The sequence below is a fragment of the Rhincodon typus genome, chromosome 32 (assembly GCF_021869965.1).
Source record: "Rhincodon typus isolate 14 chromosome 32, sRhiTyp1.1, whole genome shotgun sequence".
In the NCBI taxonomy this organism is placed as follows: domain Eukaryota; kingdom Metazoa; phylum Chordata; class Chondrichthyes; order Orectolobiformes; family Rhincodontidae; genus Rhincodon; species Rhincodon typus.
In genome coordinates, this window is record NC_063363.1 from 29,752,819 (window position 1) to 29,773,077 (window position 20,259).

The 20,259-nt window shown below is 42.0% G+C and overlaps 2 protein-coding genes across 3 annotated transcripts in view; one reads left to right on the top strand and one right to left on the bottom strand.

Annotated features, from left to right (window-relative positions):
• hepacamb (hepatic and glial cell adhesion molecule b) overlaps positions 1-20,259 on the top strand; it is a 361,487-nt gene that overhangs the window by 113,236 nt on the left and 227,992 nt on the right. The window lies entirely within an intron of this gene.
• LOC109923347 (arginyl-tRNA--protein transferase 1-like) overlaps positions 1-20,259 on the bottom strand; it is a 44,710-nt gene that overhangs the window by 22,649 nt on the left and 1,802 nt on the right. For both annotated transcript variants that reach the window (XM_048615453.1, XM_048615452.1), the window contains exon 2: positions 7,496-7,559. In XM_048615453.1, the coding sequence (XP_048471410.1) occupies positions 7,496-7,559 (64 nt within the window). The remainder of the gene's footprint in view (positions 1-7,495; positions 7,560-20,259) is intronic.

Consider the following 20,259-nt stretch of genomic DNA (forward strand, 5'->3'; position numbering starts at 1 on the left):
ATCTCTCTGCATTGCAAACTAGCCAGCCATCCAGCTAACCAAACTAACCAAGCCCTTTTTTTGGGGTATGGGCCGATTGACTAACTATTCCCGTGTATAAACTGCCTGAACTTCTTGTGCCTATCTGTAACACTCCTCTTTAAATATTTAGTCTAAGAAAGTAGACATTGGTGATATTTATTGTCCGTCACTAGTTAATGGGAAAAGGTTGTGGTTGACCGATTAGCTTGCTGGAGCGGTTAGGAATTAACCATAGTCCTGTTGGGGATACTTCAGATCAAGAAAAACAAATTTCCAAACTTATAGGACATTAGGGAACCAATTGTGTTTTTATTCCAATCGGATAGCTGTTTAAGCCACTTTCAGTGATCCAGCATTATTTAAAAAATATATAATATTTTAACAGCTATTCTGGAACTTGAACACTTTCTCTGAAGCATTCACCCAGTAACATACCTCCGAGTGCGTTAGTAGGGTAAATTAGAAGCAAACACCTCCACATGGATGATGGATACCCGTTTGTAACTCAGTTCCATGACCCTGAGCACTCGGAATCAACACAGTACCATACCTGTCGCTATCATTAAGTAATGCTCAGTGCAGCAATGGAAGGAGTCAATTGGAATCCCAAACTCCACCATCCCTGCCCCAAATTGTTTTATACCACGGCTAAGTTCTTTCTGCTTGGTCCACATTATTCCTGTCATTTACCGATTGGTGTCAACGATTACACAGAATATTAGCAGTCTTTGAATTTTAAAAAAATCATTTCACGGGATGAGGACATCGCTGGCCAGGCAGCATTTATTGCCCATCCCTAATTGCCCAGAGGGTGGTTAAGTGTCAGCCACATTGCTGTGGGTCTGAGTCACATGTAGGCCAGACCAGGTAAGGATGGCAGTTTCCTTCCCTAAAGGGTATTAGTGAACCAGATGGGTTTTTCTGACAATCGACAATGGATTCACGGTCATCGTTAGATTCTTAATTCCAGATATTTATTGAATTCAACTTCGACCATCTGCTGTGACGGGATTTGAACCCAAGTCCCCAGAACATGACCTGGGTCTCTGGATTAACAAATATTTTATCCCCATCTTCCCCTCCCTATAATCTGACAGGTCAAGGTGAGCTGAAACTCTGAATGCCACAAGTGGATTTCGATAGGAATTCAACGGTAGAATATGGGTGTTGTACCATGGCTGGAATAGTCTTACCATCTGTACACTGCCTGAGGCAGCCTAGATATGATTATTACAGAATATGCGATCATTAAAAACTGAAAGAACTGCAAATATTGGAAAACAGAAAGAAAAGCAGAAATTGCTGGGAAAACTCTGCAGGTCTGGCAGCATCCGTAGAGAGAAAGCAGAGTCAATGTTTCAGGTCCAGTGACCTTTCCTCAGAGCTAGTCACTGAACCCAAAATGTTGACTCTTCTTTCTGTCTACAGATGCAGCCAGACCTGCAGAGTTTTCCCGGCAATTTCTGCTTTTGTTTCTGTAATAATCAATCATACTGCTTCACGTCATGGATCTAGTGAGATCAATGCTTTCCTGTCGCTTTTGTCCTTTTGGACACTTTGACAACATTCAAGGCCTTGGCTGATCTGATTCTCTGCTGGCCTCTGACTTCCAGACCCTCAACCAGACTTTCTGCCCTGGGTTGTAGTTTGACAGTGTAAGTCTAGAGTTGTATCATCCCGGCTGGTTTTTACTGTGACTCTCCTCTAGCTGATTTACTTGATCAAACCATTGGTTCTGCAGGCACTTGGCCTATAAGACAAAATGTCTTTTGAAATATCTGGTCACCAAACTGGTTGTTGAGGTCTTGCTCTGTACTTTACGATAGCTAAGAGAACACCTCATGGAGTTTCTGCAGGGTTTTGCTTTGCAATGGATTGTGGTATAACCAATCTGTAGTTGTACATCGATAAAGCCTTCCACTATTGTCCAGCGTGGCTTCTGGCCTGAAAGAAATTTCAACAACCTTTGCAGGCAGCATTTCCTGACCCTTGTACATTCCTGGTCAGATTACTGAGCTGCACAAACATGGCTGAGTTTTCCCTCAGTCGATGGTATTGTGTTAGTTATTGCCAAAGAATAAAACTCTTATTCTTCTAGAAGAATAAGACCTTCCTTTTGTTGCTCAATCCATTGCTGCTTTCGGGATAGAGAGTGTACCCATTGCTATTTGTACCTTGCCTGAAATATTCCAGTCACATCTCGTCAGACTGGGCCTGAATCAATGTATACATGAAGGAGTTTGAGATTTCTTTCAATACCAATAAGACTGTTATGGAAAGGCCTGTAGTCCACGTTGGCATGAAACATCATCGCATGAAGACTACAAACATTTCACATCCCCATGTAACTACTAATGCTCCCTCGCTATAATCGTGAAAAAAACTTTTCAGTCTTCAAATCTCTTGACATAACATAGACCAGTTTTCATCTTCCATCAGTTTGAACTTTATCATAACCCTGGATCTATGGGTCTACTGAACTTTAATTACACTTTTTTTTCTATAAATAAAAGATGTGTGACCAAATATCGATTTTCTTGGCTACCTAACACATTTGGGGTTTCCCCCTTTCAGGAATACACATGCTTTAAAAGCAAGCTGTGTGTGCACTAGTCGCCTTATTTCCAAGTGTGTTATGAAGCACTGTGAACAGCCATTTAAAATACCCCTGCACAGCAAGCAAAGCAAACTAAAAAAAACACTACATTTTACTCAGAGTGCTGTTAGTCAGCCAGTACCACATGGAATCAGGACTGAGGAATTTCAATCCAACTACAAAGCCTAGAATCATGGAATTGACAGCCAACATCAATGCATCACAGATGCAACATTCACCAATTTGCTCTTCACAAGCAATTCAGAACTTATCTTTAAATCTTTTTAAAAACAAAAAATGCTGGAGATCACAGCGAGTCAGGCAGCATCCATGGAGAGGGAGCAAGGTAACGTTTTGAGTCTAGATGACTCTTCATCACAGCTGTAAATCCTTTTATTATGCTTTTATCTTTTTGGACTCACCTCTCATTTTTCATCTGTGTATGGTGTATCACATTACAGTTTCTTCTCATGTTTAACAATTCATACATGCACATTTGTTAATTTATGAAAGCTTAATAAAATTGGCTTCTTTTAAAGTACAAATTTATTTGGATCTGGGAGAAAAAACAAAAAAGGTATTCACAAAGGAAAGGGATCCTTTTAAAATTCTCGTAACCAATTAGAGGTGTCGTGTGAATAACCAAGGGGAATATTACAGGAGCCCTCACCCAAAGCTTAAACAGGTTTGAGGTAGTCCACCTGGTACTGTAACAAATTGAGGAACCTCACCCAGGGTTTGGTCTTAACAAATTGCAGAGTCAGAATCATACAGCATCTTTGGTCCAACCAGTCCATGTCGAACATATTTCCCGATCTATACTAGTTCCACTTGCCTCCATTTGGCCCATATCCCTCTAAACTTTTCCTATTTATGTACATATTCAAATGTCTTTTAAAATGTTGTAACTGTACCCATCTCTACCACTTCCTCTGGCAGTTCATTCCATACACACACCACCCTCTGTGTGAAGAAGTTGCCCCTCAGGTTCTATTTTTTTTTTAAGAAAAAGATCTTTCCCCTCTCACCCAAATCCTATGCCCCACCCCCCCCACCATCCCCCCGGTTTTGAGGTCCCCAATCCTAGGGAAAAGATCTTTGCTATTCACCTTATCTATGCCTCTCACAATTTTATAAATCTCTATAACCACCTACTCTCCAGGGAGAAAAAAAATCCCAGGCTATCCACATGACAGACTTGCAGAAATTGTAATGAGTTAACCTGGATTGCAATGTGCTCAAGTTTCAGTGAAAAAAGTGGCCTCTCCTTAATCTTTCCAAAACCTGTAATCTGTTCCTGACTCCAAAATCATTGCTGACCTGTTTTCGAAAATTCTCTTACGAATGGAATAAATCTGGCCAAGTTGCAGATAAATTTTCCAACTTGCATTACCATGTCTAAGAAGCACCGTACATCAGTTATACACCTCTTGCAAAACACAGAGAGAGAGAGAGAGAGAGAGAGAGAGTGAGCGACAGAGGGCAAGTGTGAGAATGAGAGAGAGAGACAGAGAGAGAACCCAAAGAGAGAGGAAGACACCTAGAGCACAGACAGGCAGACAGAGCATAAATAACTGGCAACATACAGTTAGAGAAAGAGAGGGCAAAAGTGGGTGTGGAAGGAGAAGAGGACAATATGAAACACTGGATGATGCTTGGCAGCGCACTAAGAGAAATCAGAAAAAATCCACAATCCAAACTGTTTTGAGGGTAATCACAGCTTCCTGGAATTAAAACAGATCATTTTGCAAAACTCTCTCACCACGGTCTCACGAGAGGGAGCACTCATCGGACCCAAAGTGATCATCCCTACTCCAACTGGCTCTTTCAGAGGCTCTAATACCAGGATAGCAGTCTCACAACATTAGCCATTATCAAATTATAGAGTCACCCTGGGTAGAATTAATTTGTTAATGTAAGAACAGCTGTGTATCCAAAGTCTGATGTTGCATATCTTACTATGATACTGTCAAGGTCCCAGAGTTGCTGGATTCATCCACTACTAACCGTATGGTTTTGATTTTCTATATCAAAAGATTCTGATAAACTTTAGGCAGGAAGTTGGAGATCAGGAACAACATATAATTCTATCCCACACAGGACACCAGTTAATTGACTAAAATTTGTATTGCCTATAATCATTTTATTTCTAAAAACATTTTAACCGTTTGTAGTGTCATGGAGTCTGTGGTCAGTCAATGGTCCTGTGAGAGATTAGTGATATTTGCAAGGGGGACTTCTTCCTCATTACAGAATTTAGCTCTTTGACTAGTGACAGTTCATTCCATGAGAAATCAGGAACACTGGAGTAGGAGCATTTTGTTGATTGGTTTGAAACAACACAGTTTGGTGCAAGACAGACTGGCTGAAGAGAAGGTCTTGAGGTTTAGACCTGAAAAGTAACACTTTTTATTATGCATTAATACTAAATACTGCTGTACATGGTAAATAATAGACATACCAGACTCTAATCCGACAGTTACATTAACCAAAGGACCTACCCACCTTTTGGTGTTCATTTCCATGAGCATCTGAGTCATTCTAGTTCTGAATAGTTTGGTGCATTACTATCTGCTTTAAGTCTGCCCACACTGTGCTATTTACATTCTGTGATGTGCAGCTCTGTGATATCACAACGAGTTTGCTACAGGATCCTAAAGGTCTTGCACAACACTCGGTGCGGGAGGGAATAGAAAATCTTACAGCTCCCTAGTCTGCTCTGCTACTTAATACAATCCTGGTTCATCTGTCCATTTACCTTGGCTTGGTTCCAAGTCACTTAACAACCTTCCTTAATACAAGTTTCAGTTTTGAAACTCAGTTAACACAAGAGTTATTTTTTTTAAAAAGGCTAAACTCTGATTTTAATAACCTTAAAATTCCCTATTTTTAATGGATTCCAATCAAAACAGTTCATCATTGCCTGATCTCAGATTCTTTAATATCCTTTAACACATTTAAATAATTCCCTAAATGTCGACAGATGCAAATACAATCTATTCTACTCAATGAGTTGTGTTGATCACGATTGTAGATGCTCAGAGGGTATCTCACTTTCAACAAATGTCAGTCATGCTCTGCCACAGTGTGTTGACCCACGAATCTTGTGTGTTAGGGGAGATACTAAGCTCGCTTGGTCCACACATTCACAGTCAACAAACAGAAAAGTAAATACAGGTTGGCAGAATACTGGATCAGGAGGGATCACAGGGGTTGCTAAGTTGCTACATTGCTCATTCAAGAGCAGGAATCCTGCCAAGATCATTGTTATTACCTGCAGTATCTCAACCAGATTGCCACGCTGTGTATAGACGGAGTATTAAATATGGAACTTCTGCAGCCTATATTGATCACTCCTGCACAAGGCAGTGTGCTTTCCACTGACCCATCCAGGCAGCGTGTGGGATTATCAGAAAGAATAAAGATTGAAATTCTTTAAGGAAACATCAAGCTTTAGATAAGCTTAATAGGGGAGGTGGTGACCTAGTGGTATTATCACTAGGCTGTTAATCCAGACACCCATGTAATGTTAGATCCAACGCATCATCCTCCGACACTTCCGCCATCTGCAATCCGACCCCACCACCAAAGACATCTTTCCCTCCCCACCTTTATCTGCTTTCCGGAGGGACAACTCTCTCCGTGACTCCCTTGTCCGCTCCACACTCCCCTCCAGCTCCACCACACCCGGCACTTTTCCCTGCAACCGCAGGAAGTGCTACACCTGCCCCCATACCTCCTCCCTCACCCCCATCCCAGGCCCCAAGAAGACTTTCCACATCAAGCAGATGTTCACCTGCACATCTGCCAATGTGGTATACTGCATCCGCTGTACCCGGTGTGGCTTCCTCTACATCGGGGAAACCAAGCGGAGACTCGGGGACCGCTTTGCAGAACACTTACGCTCGGTTCGCAACAAACAACTGCACCTCCCAGTCGCGAACCATTTCAACTCCCCCTCCCATTCCTCAGACGACATGTCCATCCTGGGCCTCCTGCAGTGCCACAACGATGCCACCCGAAGGTTGCAGGAACAGCAACTCATATTCCGCTTGGGAACCCTGTAGCCCAATGGTATCAATGTGGATTTCACAAGTTTCAAAATCTCCCCTCCCCCTACCGCATCCCAAAACCAGTCCAGCTCGTCCCTGCCTCCCTAACCTGTTCTTCCTCCCACCTATCCCCTCCTCCCACCTCAAGCCGCACCTCCATCTCCTACCGACCAACCTCATCCCGCCCCCTTGACCTGTCCGTCCTCCCTGGACTGACCTATCCCCTCCCTACCTACCTACCTACACTCACCTTTACTGGCTCCATCCCCGCCTCTTCGACCTGTTTGTTTCCTCTCCACCTATCCTCTCCTCTATCCCTCTTCTATCCGCCTCCCACTCTCTCCCTATTTATTTCAAAACCCCCTTCCCCTCCCCCTTTTCTGATGAAGGGTCTAGGCCCGAAACGTCAGCCTCTCTGCTCCTATGATGCTGCTTGGCCTGCTGTGTTCATCCAGCCCTGCACCTTGTTGTCTCGGATTCTCCAGCATCTGCAGTTCCTACTATCTCTCACCCATGTAATGTTCTAGGGACCTGAATTCAAATTCAATAACAAAAATCTGGAAGAGCCTAACAATGACCATGAAACCATGGTTTGAAAAAAAAACCCATCTGGTTCACTAATGCCCTTTAAGGAAGGAAACTGCCATCCTTGCCTGGTCTGGCCCTCATCAATGTGGTTGACTCTTAACTACCGTCTGTGATGGGCAATGTGTACAATTCTAGCCAGTGTTGCCCTCATGCCACGACTGAATTTAAAGAAAACTTGTTCTGCATCAGATTCAGGGTTTTAAATGCTCTGGGTTTCGATTCACCAACGCTCACTCACCTAACCCATCCTTTGTTCAGCAGCAGCTGGTAATCGTGGACTGACAATTTGTGAGCCATGAGACCTGCAGAACAAAAGTACAGATACTTAGTAAAATGCACTGCTCTCACGGCAACATCCCGCAGCACCCTGCAATGCTTTCACTGCATTCAGAACTTTAATGTTTTCACAAGACATTTCCCACTTGATCAGCAACAAAGACCATTGAGTGACAGCATATGGACTGACAATGTCATAAGATTGTGGGTTTGTCCTCCAGGGACTTCAGTTTATAATCTACTTTGATTTTCAAGTGTAGTGCTGAGGGAGTGAAACGTTGTTGGAGATTCTGACGGTCAACATTCCCTCTAAGCTGCAACGTTCCACACAGTGCGGCACATGGATTGCAGCATTGACCTACAGTTCCAGAAGTCACTGCAGTGTAGGGACCTCAGAGGACTGTGCAGTCAGTGAGGAAATTAGAGGAAATGCTGCTGACGACATGACATTATACTGAGGGCCTTTCGGTTAGCCTCTGTGCCCTGGCCAATATTTATCCTTCTACAAGGATGGCCTTCATGCAGATTATTCTGTCTTTTTCTCATTGTTGTTTGCGGGAACTTGCTATGTGCAAATTGACTGCTGCATTTCCCACATTAAAGTGGTGACTACAATTCAAAACATTCCGAATATGCTGAAAAGTGCTCCTGCTAGAGGCCAGGTGTACGGAGATAAAGCCATGAGGAAGTATGAAAGACTTCAGAGGTTGAGAGATTACCAGCAGAAATGGTTTCTGAGGGACAGAAAGAAGTAGACACTGAAACACTTGACTCCACAATCCACCCCTAGTCCCCTCCAACCACCTCCTAGCACTGTGTCACTATATTCAACACCAGTCAGCAAGATCAATAATCTTCAAACAAAAGGGAAGATAATAAAAAGTAAAAGCTTACTGACTCCAATAAATCATACAAAAACATATTTCAGAAACTAGTCATGACATGACAATCATGAAAAAATGGAACTGAAAACAAGGGAGCAAACATTTCAGGAGAATGTGATTTTTGCAGGACCTAGGAAGGAGCAATGATAATGGTTTCAGCAGATTCCTGCTTGAATGCTTTCAAAAAGGGGTTAGATTTTATGGTTATAGATTAAAATCACATTTCTTAAAGGGACAGTCAATCTCGCTCTGGATTTCCTGGCTACACAGGTGACTGACACCATGGCATCTCCAACATCTAAAAATTGCATTGTAGATGAAACAGCCCTCAACACTCCACACCCACATATGCCCACAGGCCTAAACACACCTACACACACACACAGCAGTCTAGCTGCATTAGCAGCGAAGTGACATAGAAATGGAACCATAAAAATTTCCTGCAGTGTGGATCACTGTAATCTTTCAAAAAGGAAAGTCAAAGCTCCTTATAGAGCTTCAACCAGTGGCAGTTTGTTGTTTTCCTTTTCAATTAAATTAACATCTTTCAAAAAAAAATTATTGCTAGCTACCACTTGTCATTAGACAAGCAATCCAGAGGCCCATGCTTTTTTTTAAATTTCAAAAAAATATACTTTATTCATAAAAGATATCTTTATGTACATACATAGTAACTAAAGCAGTTCAGCTGTATAGTAGTATATGAAGAAACAAACATTGGAGTTGGATTCTATTCAGTAGACAAACCAAAGACATTTCTTACCTGTACAAGATTATCTTTACATATAGTTGACACACCAGGAGGGTCCAATAATTGAACAGACCCCCATTTAACTGCGGCAGAAAGACCTTAAGTGGTGGTCTTTCCCCACTGGGCCTTGGCGGCAGCTGCCCCAACCCCAGGAGGTCCACGCTAATGTTCTCGGGACAAAGGCTCAAATCCAACTATAGTGGCTGCTGGAATTGAAATTCAATGAATAAACCTGGAATTGAAAGTTCGTCTCAGTGACGGTGACTATAAATTGTTATAAAAACCCATCTGATTCGCTAATATTCTTTGAGGTGGTTTCCTACCATTGAGAGAGTCTGATCCATCTGATTCCTACTGTGGGCCTTCCCATTGGAAATGACCAGCAGATTCCTACTGATTCTCCAACCAAAAAGCAAACACTCCAGCAGCCCTGCATTGCCATTGACACTATTTTCCCTGGTTTACAGCCCTTCCTGATTTTGCTCTCACATTTATAATAATCAGTTAAGTAATTGCTTGCCTTCTAGCAGTTTAATGGTAGCAAAGACTATCTCCCCTGGGATTCAACAGGTTGTGTGTTCAAGTCCCATCATAGGTCTTGACAACATAATCTTGGCTGGCACTGCAGGGGCATGGAACCAGCTTTCAGATGAGATGGCAAAGTGATGTTGCATTTGTCCTCATTAAAATATCCTGTGGTGCTATTTGCAGGAGAGTTGTACCAGTATCCTGGCTAGCCAGCAGCATTAAAATGGCTAATTTGCACATGAACCTCATGCCTGCTTTTTTGAACTTTGCTCCATGCAGTTTGGCTGGCCCATTTTCCCACCTTAAAACAGTGCTTACATTTTAAAAGACACTTCATTGGCAGTGAGCTGCTGTGCTGATATAATGGAAGTTGCTCTATAAATTCAAGTTGCTTCTCACAAACACACACGGTTATAATCAATGGAAAGCTACTGATGGCTCAAAGAGGGATTTTCTAAGGGATTCCACCAGACAGCTCCCCCAGTGTGAAAGTGCAGACAGACTAGACTATGATACTGGAGTTTTATAAATAGAAGCGCCGAGTATTTTCCGAAAGATAATGATAAACCTGCACAAGACAATGGTTAGGCTACAGTTGAGCATCTAATTTTAGAAAGACATCAAACTACAGAGAATGAAGAGCATTAATTACAATTAAATCTATTGGGCATAACGGCAGTTGAGAAGAGATGGGATTACTGTAAGCAGAAAATAAAGACACAGCAGACTCAGAGGCTTTTGAAATACAAAGATTTTTGGGAGATAATAAGGAAATATGTTTCAACAGGTTGCAAAGTCTAAGGGGTCTTCAACGTAAAAATGGATACTTACAGCAAGGAGTGGGATCAAGAGAAATTTCTTTTACAGAAGAAGCTGTCAGAACACAGAATACAGGTCACAAAAGAAGGTGTGTTCTGATGGGTCACCATCATGACTAAGGGAGTGTACATGGCATGACAGTGAATTGTTGAGAATGTTTGACATCCTGTAACAAAGGTACACTAGCTGCAGAGATAGTAGGAACTGCCAATGCTGGAGAATCTGAGATAACAAGGTGTAGAGCTGGATGAACACAGCAGGCCAAGCAGCTGCTGTGTTCATCCAGCTCTACACCTTGTTATCTCTACACTAGGTGCAATTGTGATCTTACTTTAAATCCCAAACAACTACGCACAAGAGGTACCAACAATGACATAACTTGGCCTATGTCCTGAGGTCACAACTGCCTTTTAAAGATCCCAGTTCACTATGTAAAAAACAGCAAGGAGCCTTCCCAGTGCTCTGGCCCATATTTCTACACAGGGACACTGAAACAAGAACAGCTCCTCAAGTCTCATCCATCATTTAATCAATTAGGTCACGGACATACTTTAGCTCAATGTTGTTCTCTATATAGCCCTCGATACTCTTACCAAACAATCATCGATCAATCTCAAACAGTTGTAGATTTTTGTCACCAATTACATGAGAGTGTGCTTTCCACTTTCACTTTTGAATGACCAAACTCCACACTTAAGATTGTGCCTTTTCATTCAGAATGCCCCCAGCACAGGAAATAGTTTCTCTGCATCTGCATAACTGAAATATTTTTTCATTTAAATGCCTCTCTTCCAACCAGTGTCGCAAAACAAAACTAGCTGATCTTGTTAATTTCTGCGCAGGCGCTTTGCTGCTGTGTTTGCCCCACATGCCAGGTTCACTGGAGTGCACACTTTGAATTGTCACTAGGAAATGCAGAGAGGTCTTCCAGAGCAAAGTTCCTTCCTTTCTGTAGGCAAAATACAATTAATAGTAGGGCCTTGGGGTAGTGCTGTAGAATACAGGGATCTATGGGTTCAAGTACATAATTCTTTGGTCACATATAGACAGGGTGCTTAGGAAGGTGTTTAGCATGCTTGCCTTCAATGCTCAGTCCTTTGAGTATAGGAACTGGGAACTCATGTAGAAGATTGTACAGAACAGTGGCGAGGCCTCTTCTGCAGTACTGTGCTCAGTTCTTGTTGCCCAGTTACAGGAAAGATTTTATTAAGCTGGAGAGGATTCAGAAGAGATTTACCAGGATTTTGTGGTGTATGGAGGGTTTCAGTTATAAAGAGAGGCTGGGAATTTTTTCACTGCAGTGTAGGAGGTTAAGAGGTGACCTTATAGAGGTTTAGAAAATCATGACAGGTACAGATAGGGTTAATAGTGTCTTTTCCCTAGGATGGAGGATTTCAAGACGGGTGGGGTGGGGGGGGGCATATTTTTAAGAACAGAGAGATTTAAATAAAGATATGAGGGCCATTTTTTCTTCTTTTTACACAGGATGGTTTGTATGTAGAATGAACTTCCTGAGGAAGTGGTGGATGCAGGAACAGTTACATCATTTAGAAGACACTTACATAAGTACATAAATAGAAAAGGTTTGGAAGGATATGGGCCAGGAGCAGGCAGGTGGGACTAGTTTAGTTTGGGATTATGTTCAGCATGGACTGGTTGGAACAAATGGTCTGCTTCCATGCTGTATGCACTCTAGGAGTACCCCACTCCATTGTAATTGAGGTTGTAATGATGTGTAATGTAATGAAAATCTGCAACTGTGGCTGTTAGTCTTGAAATTTTCAATTGATCTAAGATTAATAGATGATTGTTTGGTAAGAGTATTGAGGACAATGATGAGAACAACATTGAGCTAAGGTATGTCCGTGACCTAATTGATTAAATGGTGGATGAGACTTGAGGAGCTGTTCTTGTCCCAGTGTCCCTGTGTAGAAATATGGGCCAGAGCACTGGGAAGGCTCCTTGCTGTTTTTCTTTCCCCCCAATAAATGCTCCCATGGTTTAAAGAAGAAAGGCTTGCATTTATATAGACCTTTTCACAATCACAGGATTATCCAGAGCAGTGCACAGCCGATGACATTATAGTTAATATTTAAATGTGGGAAATGGAGCAGGCTTATTTGCACAGAGCAAGTTTCCAACAGCAATGTGATAGGGACAGGATCACCTGCTTTTGCAGATGCTGACTGATGAGAGATATTGGCTGGGAAGCCGGGGGAATTACCCTGCTCCACTTTGAAATTGTACTGCAAGTCCTTTCAGGTACCCGAGAGGACAAGTGAAGCCTCAGTTTCACCCACAAGTCAGCACATCTGATGAGTAATGGAGCGAGTGCAGCACAGGGTGCTGAAGAGTCATCCTGAGACGTTGTGCTACAGTCTAGGAGTGGACTTGAACAAATGAATCTCTGCATGTTGGGTGAGATTTTAACTCATTCACTTGACATCAAAATTGAGCCCACTGGGTGACAGACCATGCGAGTTCAGAGGACAAGGCTGCAGTAGGAACATCTCCTCCATGGGGGGTAGTGAGCAGTAGTGTGGCACTTATGTATTTAAACTGGTGACGTCGCAGGCACAGGGCATACCTTCTCCCCAAATTATCCAAAGATAATTTTGACACCACATTGGGACTTTTATTTGAGATTATGAAAGAGCCCTGCACATCAATAGCACCAATGTAGACAGAGGCAGAGTGACCAGGAGTATTTGTTACAAATTCAGTGAGAATGCTTTTAGATAACAAGGAACATGTTTGACTCATAAGGAATCTTTCCATATCCTCAGCCATAACTTTTCCTCTCTTTCTATTGTGTTGCTGCTGAAAGTTTTCATCTCAAACATGAAGGACGAAGGTGGAATTAAGTGAACAGAACAAACAAAATAAAATATGCACTTAATGGAATCAGGATATAATAAAAAAAGCTAAAAGCCAGTGGATTTTGTTTTTAGTTCCATCTGCACAGATGTCATCATGGAAAGTAAACAGAGTGAGGAAATGGAGTGGAGACCTATTTAATCAGGCAAATCTACCCATGATATCTCCCAGGACTTCCACAAAAGACACAGGAATTGCCAACCATAAAATGACGGACATTCATCCAGTGTACCAACCATCATCCAGGGAGTCATGATTTCTTTTTTATTCATTCACAGGATGTAGACGTCTCTGGCCAGGCCAGCATTTATTGCCCACCAATTGCTGTGGGTCTGAAATCAAATGTAGGCTAGACCAGGTAAGAATGGCTATTTCCTTCTCTAAAGCAGATTGGTGAACCAGATGGGTTTTTCTGTCAATCAGCATTGGTTTCACAAACATTAGATTCTTAATTCCAAATTTTTAAAATTGAATCCAAATTCCACAATTGGCCATGATGGGATTTGAATCAGGGTCCTCAGATCATTACTGGAGGTTCTGGATCTGGTGATAATGCCACTAGGCCACTGCCTCCCCCTACATAGTAGGGTTGTTGACTTGTTGTAGAAATTAATCTCTATCAACTCATGCACAATAGATTTAGATACGTCAAGAAAATTCTTACTTGTTGAGAGCTAAGGTTCCTCCCATTCATTGCATTGTGCACTTATCACCTCCAGAGGTACCCAGCATCACAGGTGCTAGTTTCCAGCTAATTCAATTCACTCCATGTGCTATCAATAAGAGCCATGAGGCATTGGACACTGCCTAAGCTATGGGCCCTGACAACATTCCATTGATAGTACTGAAGACTTGAGCTTCATAACTTACGCATGCCTAGCCAAGCTGTTCCAACACTGACATCTATCCAAAAAATGTGGAAAATTACTCTGGTATATTCTATTCACAAAGCGCAGAACAAACCCAATCTTGCTAATTACTGCCCCATTGGTCTACTCTCAATCATAAAGTGTTGGAAGATATCACTAACAGCACTGTCAAGCTGCAACTGCTCAGCAATCAGCTGCTCACTGATGTTCAGTTTGGGTTCCACCAGGACCACTCAACTCCTGATCTCATTGAGCCTTAGCTCAAACATGGACAAAAGAGCTGAATTCCAGAGGGGAGGTTGAGTGATTGCTCTCAACATCAAGGCTGCATTTGACTGAGCATGGCATCAAGAAGCCTGAGCAATACTGCAATCAATGGGAATCACATTTAGCAAATAAAAGGTGGTTGTTGTTGTTGGAGGTCAGTCATCTCAGCTCCAGGGTATCTCTGCAGGAGTTCCTCAGGGAAGTTTCCTGGACCCAACCATCTTCAGCTGTTTTATCAATGACCTTCCCTCCATCATAAGATTAGAAACGTGAATGTTCACTGAAGATTGCACAATGGTCAGCATCATTCACGATTCCTCAGATAATAAACTAGTCCATGTCCAAATGCAGGAAGACCTGGATAAGATCTAGGTTTTGGCTAACAAGTGACAAAGCGATGACCGTCTGCAAAACGAGAGAATCTAACCATTGCCCTTTGACATTTGATGGCACCACCTACATCGAATCCCCCACTACCAACATGCTGAGGGTTATCATTGATCAAAAACTAACTGGGCTAGCCATATAAAGACAGTGGCTACAAGAGCATATCAAGAGACTACAAATCCCGCAGCAAGTTATTCTCCTGATGATTCCCCAAATCCTGCCCATAAGACGATCAGGAATGTGATAAAATGCTTCTCACTTGCTTGGATGTGTGCAATTCCAACAACACGCAAGAAGCTTGACACCATCCAGGGCAAAGGAGTCCATCTGATTGGCACCACATCCACACTCTCCACCACTGACATTCAGTAGCAGAGAATACCATCTACAAGATAAGTTTTCTTAAAGGGTCCCTTCCATACCTATGGCCACTACCATGTAAACAAGGGCAGCAGATGCATGGGAACACCAACAACCGTAAGTTATCCTCCAAGCCACTGTCCAACCTGACTTGGAAATATATCCCTGTTCCTTCATTGACATTGGACCAAAAGCCTGTAACTCCTCCCCTAATGGCAGTGTTTACCTTCAACAAATGGTCTGCAGCAGTTCAAGGAGGCAGCTCACCACCATCTTGTCAAAGGTAATTAGGGAAAATGGGGGGAAAAAATCCTGATTCATTGATGTCCTTTAAGGAAGGAAACCGCTGTGTTACCTGTCCGGTCTACATGTGACTCCAGACCTACAACACAGTTCCCTCTTACTTCTGCTCTCTAGGCAATTAGGAATGGGCAATAAATGCTGGCCTAACCAGTGACGCCCAGATCCCAGGAATGAATAACAAACATAAACAGTTAAATAGGGAGAGCCAATCTCCAGCGATACCTCCTAGCCTATTCTGTTGTTCAATAGTATCACCATCACTGACAAATAATGCCTGTATTGTATATTGCACAGGAATAGGAAGAGAAAATATTTCAAGGCTATATAGACATGATCCTAAATTTCACCAGAGCTTGAACTTGAAAGATAAATGAAGCAAGAATGAGCAGTCAGTCTAACACAGGCGGATTTAACCAGTCATTTCAATAAACCCTTTGAACTGAATACAACTTGTGTACTCTGTTATAAACCAATGAGGCTTGAGGGGAGACAACTATATGTCTTTGAAAATGATGAAACATCAGGACGAACCATTAAAAGCATGTTAAAATGAAACAATAATCAACTGAAGACAGAAATCTGATCTATCAATTTCAAAATCAAACAGCGAACATTTTATTTTATTTTATAAAATTATAATAAAATCTTATAACACTATAATTATTATAATAATTATATTATAATAATTATTATTATAAAATTTTATTTTATAACTTTCAGAGGATATGTAATTCCAGACTCCTTCTCTTTAATAAAAGATTTTGTATTTGACACAATATCTTTCTAATTTCAGACTTCATCACTTTAATCTAACTTGTAATTTCGAACCAAAACATGGGGCATTCATTTGTCAGGGCTGGAACTATATATTTGCAACTGCAGAGTAGTCTTGTTCCCTTTCTTCTGGCTGACATAAAACATACAGCAACTACTATATTTCCCCATCCAGTGGTTAAACTGGACAATTGTGTCAGCAATAGTGGAATGCTTCCTTATTTGTCAATCAGGCTTCGACTTATTTTATTCTGCAGGGTCTGCTCTGGGTGACCACAAGAACATTTTTTAAAAAATTTTCCATTTGTGTACGGTTTCTACAGATGTCTAATGCTACCCATAAGCTTTGTGGACATAAATGCCAGGAATCTTTTACATTGGGAACACAAAAAAATTGCTGGGAAAGTTCAGTAGGTCTGGCAGAATTTGTGGGCAGAAATCACAGGTAATGTTTCCATTCAAGTGACCCTTCCTCAGAACTCAACCCAAAACGTTAACTGTAATTTCTTTACACTGATGCTGCCAGACCTGCTGAGCTTTTCCAGCAATTTCTTCTTTTGATGTATAGCATCCACAGTTCTTTCAGTTCTTAATCTTTATATTGGGCACTGGCAGATTTTTTGTTGGGATTTCTTGTGAACTCTAATCAACTTTGTTTTTCATTGGAGTTGAAATCATATTGTTAAAAGGTGAGGTTTCAAAAGGTCTTGCAGTGCAGTGTTGTGACAACACACAGGGGTCATTTGCCCTAATAAATGATGTGGTTTGGCAGCTACAGGCAATATAGAAACCAACACATTAGTTACATATCATCTTATTGAAGAGTACCAATTAGCAAGAAACTGAGCCACACAAACACCCAAACACATGGGCCTATTTTTAGTTGCTGGGCTGCAAACAAAGTTGGTGTGCCTGTTGTAACGTGAAACAACCAAAAGCTTTCTGATCACAATCCAGCAATGCTCAATACAGGGGCAAGTACTTGAATATTGAATGAAGACAGAATTGGGCTAAGCTGAAACAATATACTACAGTTCAATTGCGTATTCACACTCAACATACAAGAACACATATGGAAGGATACTATAGTGCAGTGGTAACATTAACTGGCCAGGTCCGAGAATCCAGATAATGCAAGTTTAATTCTGTTTCAAATACTTTTCTTAAAAAAAAAAGTATCTAGAAATAAGAAAACAAAACTGGTCTCAATAAAAAAAAAATCACCATGAAGCTACTGAATTGTTTAAAAACTAAAGTTCTTTAAAAGGAAGGAAACTTGAAATGCTTACTCTGTCTGGTCATCAACCAGTGTGGTTGAATCTGAACAGTCCTCCGATGTGGATTAGAAATCCACTGAGAGGTGTATCCACTGTAATAACTGGTTGTAGTCTAACAGGTTTATTTGAAATCACAAGCTTTCAGAGTGCTGACATCACCTGGTGAGGGGGCTGCACTCTGAAAGCTTGTGATTTCAAATAAACCTATTGGACTATAACCTGCTGTCATGTGACTTCTGACCTTGTCCACCTGAGTCCAACACCGGCACCTCCATATCACTGTAATAACTGACCAGGTCGAAGGCCCACCATAGGAACATACATAGAACAGAGACCATGAGTGATCTACTTGTGGAATTTACTCTACAGTTTCTTGCCTGCTCCACTTAGCCCTTGACTTTTTGTTATTTAGAGAAGTGATTTGGATGTGAATATAGGAGATATGGTAAGTAAGTTGACAGATAACATCATAATTGGTGTAGTAGGCAGCGAAGGTGGTTACCTCAGAGTACAACTGATGGGCAAATGGGCCAAGGAGTGACAGGTGGACATTAGTTTAGGTATATGTGACATGTACTATTTTGGATAGGCAAATAAGGGCAGGACTTACACACTTGATGGTAAGGTCCTGGGGAGAGTTGTTGAACAAAGAGACCTTGGGGTGCAGGTTCATAGTTCCTTGAAGGTGGAGTCGCAGGTAGATAGGATAGTGAACAAAAACCAAAAGAATTGCAGATGCTGCAAATCAAAAACAAAACAGAAGTTGCTGGAAAAACTCAGCAGGTCTGGCAACATCTGTGAAGAGAAATCAGAGTTAACATTTCAGGTCCAGTGACCCTTCCTCGGTAGGTAGCTAGAAAATTTTTGGTTTATGTGCAGAAGATATGGTGGTGGGGGGCGGGGAAATGTGTGCTGGAGAGAAGGGGGTCACAAGTAAACAATGGTCATACAGACATAGAATCTCTACAGTGTGGAAACAGATCCTTTGGCCCAACAAGTCTACACCAACCCTCAGAGCATCCCATCATGACCTATCCCCGTATAAACCCACCAACTCTACAGATCCCTGAACACACCGGGCAATTTAGCATGGCTAATCCACCTCGCCCGCACATCTTTGGGCTGTGGGATGAAACCGGGTATCCAGAGGAAACCCACGCAGACACAGGGAGAATCAGCCAGTTACCCGGCAGTAGAATCGAACCGGAGTCCCTGGCGCTGTGAGGCAGTGCTAACCATGAGCCACCGTGCCGCCCAAAACTGATTAAAGGCCTAAAGAGAGAGAAGAACAGTTGGACAGACAAAGGAGTGGATAACAATCTGGCTAGGAGGGTAAGTAGCGATTATTGGAGACATTTAGTGACTATCATTAGGTAGGAGTAGTGAAGGTGGTGTTTGGTTCGCTTGCCTTTATTGGTCAGTTCATCGAGTAGCAGAATTAGGACGTCATGGTGCAGCTGTACAGGACATTGGTTAGACCACTTTTCAAATACTGTGTTCAATTCAGGTCTCTTTGCTGTAGGAAAGATGTGAAACCTGAAAGGGTTCAGAAAAGATTTACAAGGTTGTTGCTAGGGTTGGGGGGGGTTGATCCATAGGAAGAGCTTGAATAGGCTGGGGCTATTTTCCCTGGAGTGGAGGCTGAGGGGTGACCTTAGGGAAGTTAATAAAATTATGAGGTGAGTGAATAGGGTGAATAGCCAAGGTCTTTTCCCCAGCGTAGGGGAGTTGACAAATAGAGGGCGTAGATTTAAGGTGAGAGGAAGACGTAATAAGGAGCTAGGGGGCAGCTTTTTCATACAGAGGGTGGTGCGCGTATAGAATGAGCTGCCAAAGTGGTGGAGGCTGGTGCAATTACAACATTTAGAAGGCATCTGGATGGGTACATGTATAGGAAGGATTTATAGGGATTTGAGCCAATTGCTATCACGTGGGACTAGATTAATTTAGAATATCCGGTTGGCACGAATGAGATGGGCCGAAGGGTCTGTTTCTGTGTTGTATGCCTAGGAGTCTATGAATCTCTTATCCAATGAGGATCTAACTCAACCTTGAATTCACTTAATAAACCAGCCTTTACTCCATTTTGGGAAGAAAATTCCACAGATTAGCAATCCTCAGACAGAAAAAGTAAATCGCCACAGCTCTGCCTTAAAAGAGAACCCTTTGTTTTGGACAGTTGTAGATTTATCAGCACCTGGCCAATGCAACAAAAAGGTGGGTAGCGGCCCCACAACTCCAGGTAACAAATCAGGGCATTAGGAGGATGGAGAGTGACAAATGATAGTATGAGACAGAAATGAACACCGAAACTGTTCTTCAGGGCTCAGTGAGGGCACCCCTTGTACGTTTGCCAACCAAGCCTCTCACTCCAAACTGAAAGCGCTGAGAAACCTACAGCTCTCAAAAGAGATTGGAGTCACCCGAACACACCAACGATACAAATCCACTGCTTTGAAATAATGTTTCATTATGTTAACCAATAGTTGAATTACAACCAGCAAATTTCCGAGGAACGCCATAAACCGTCATTCGCGTTTATTCTCGCGACAAAAGCACGTTCTCATGGAAACCTGAGCAAAAATAAAAATAAATAAGTACAAAAGAAAACACGGAAAATATTTTCGGCA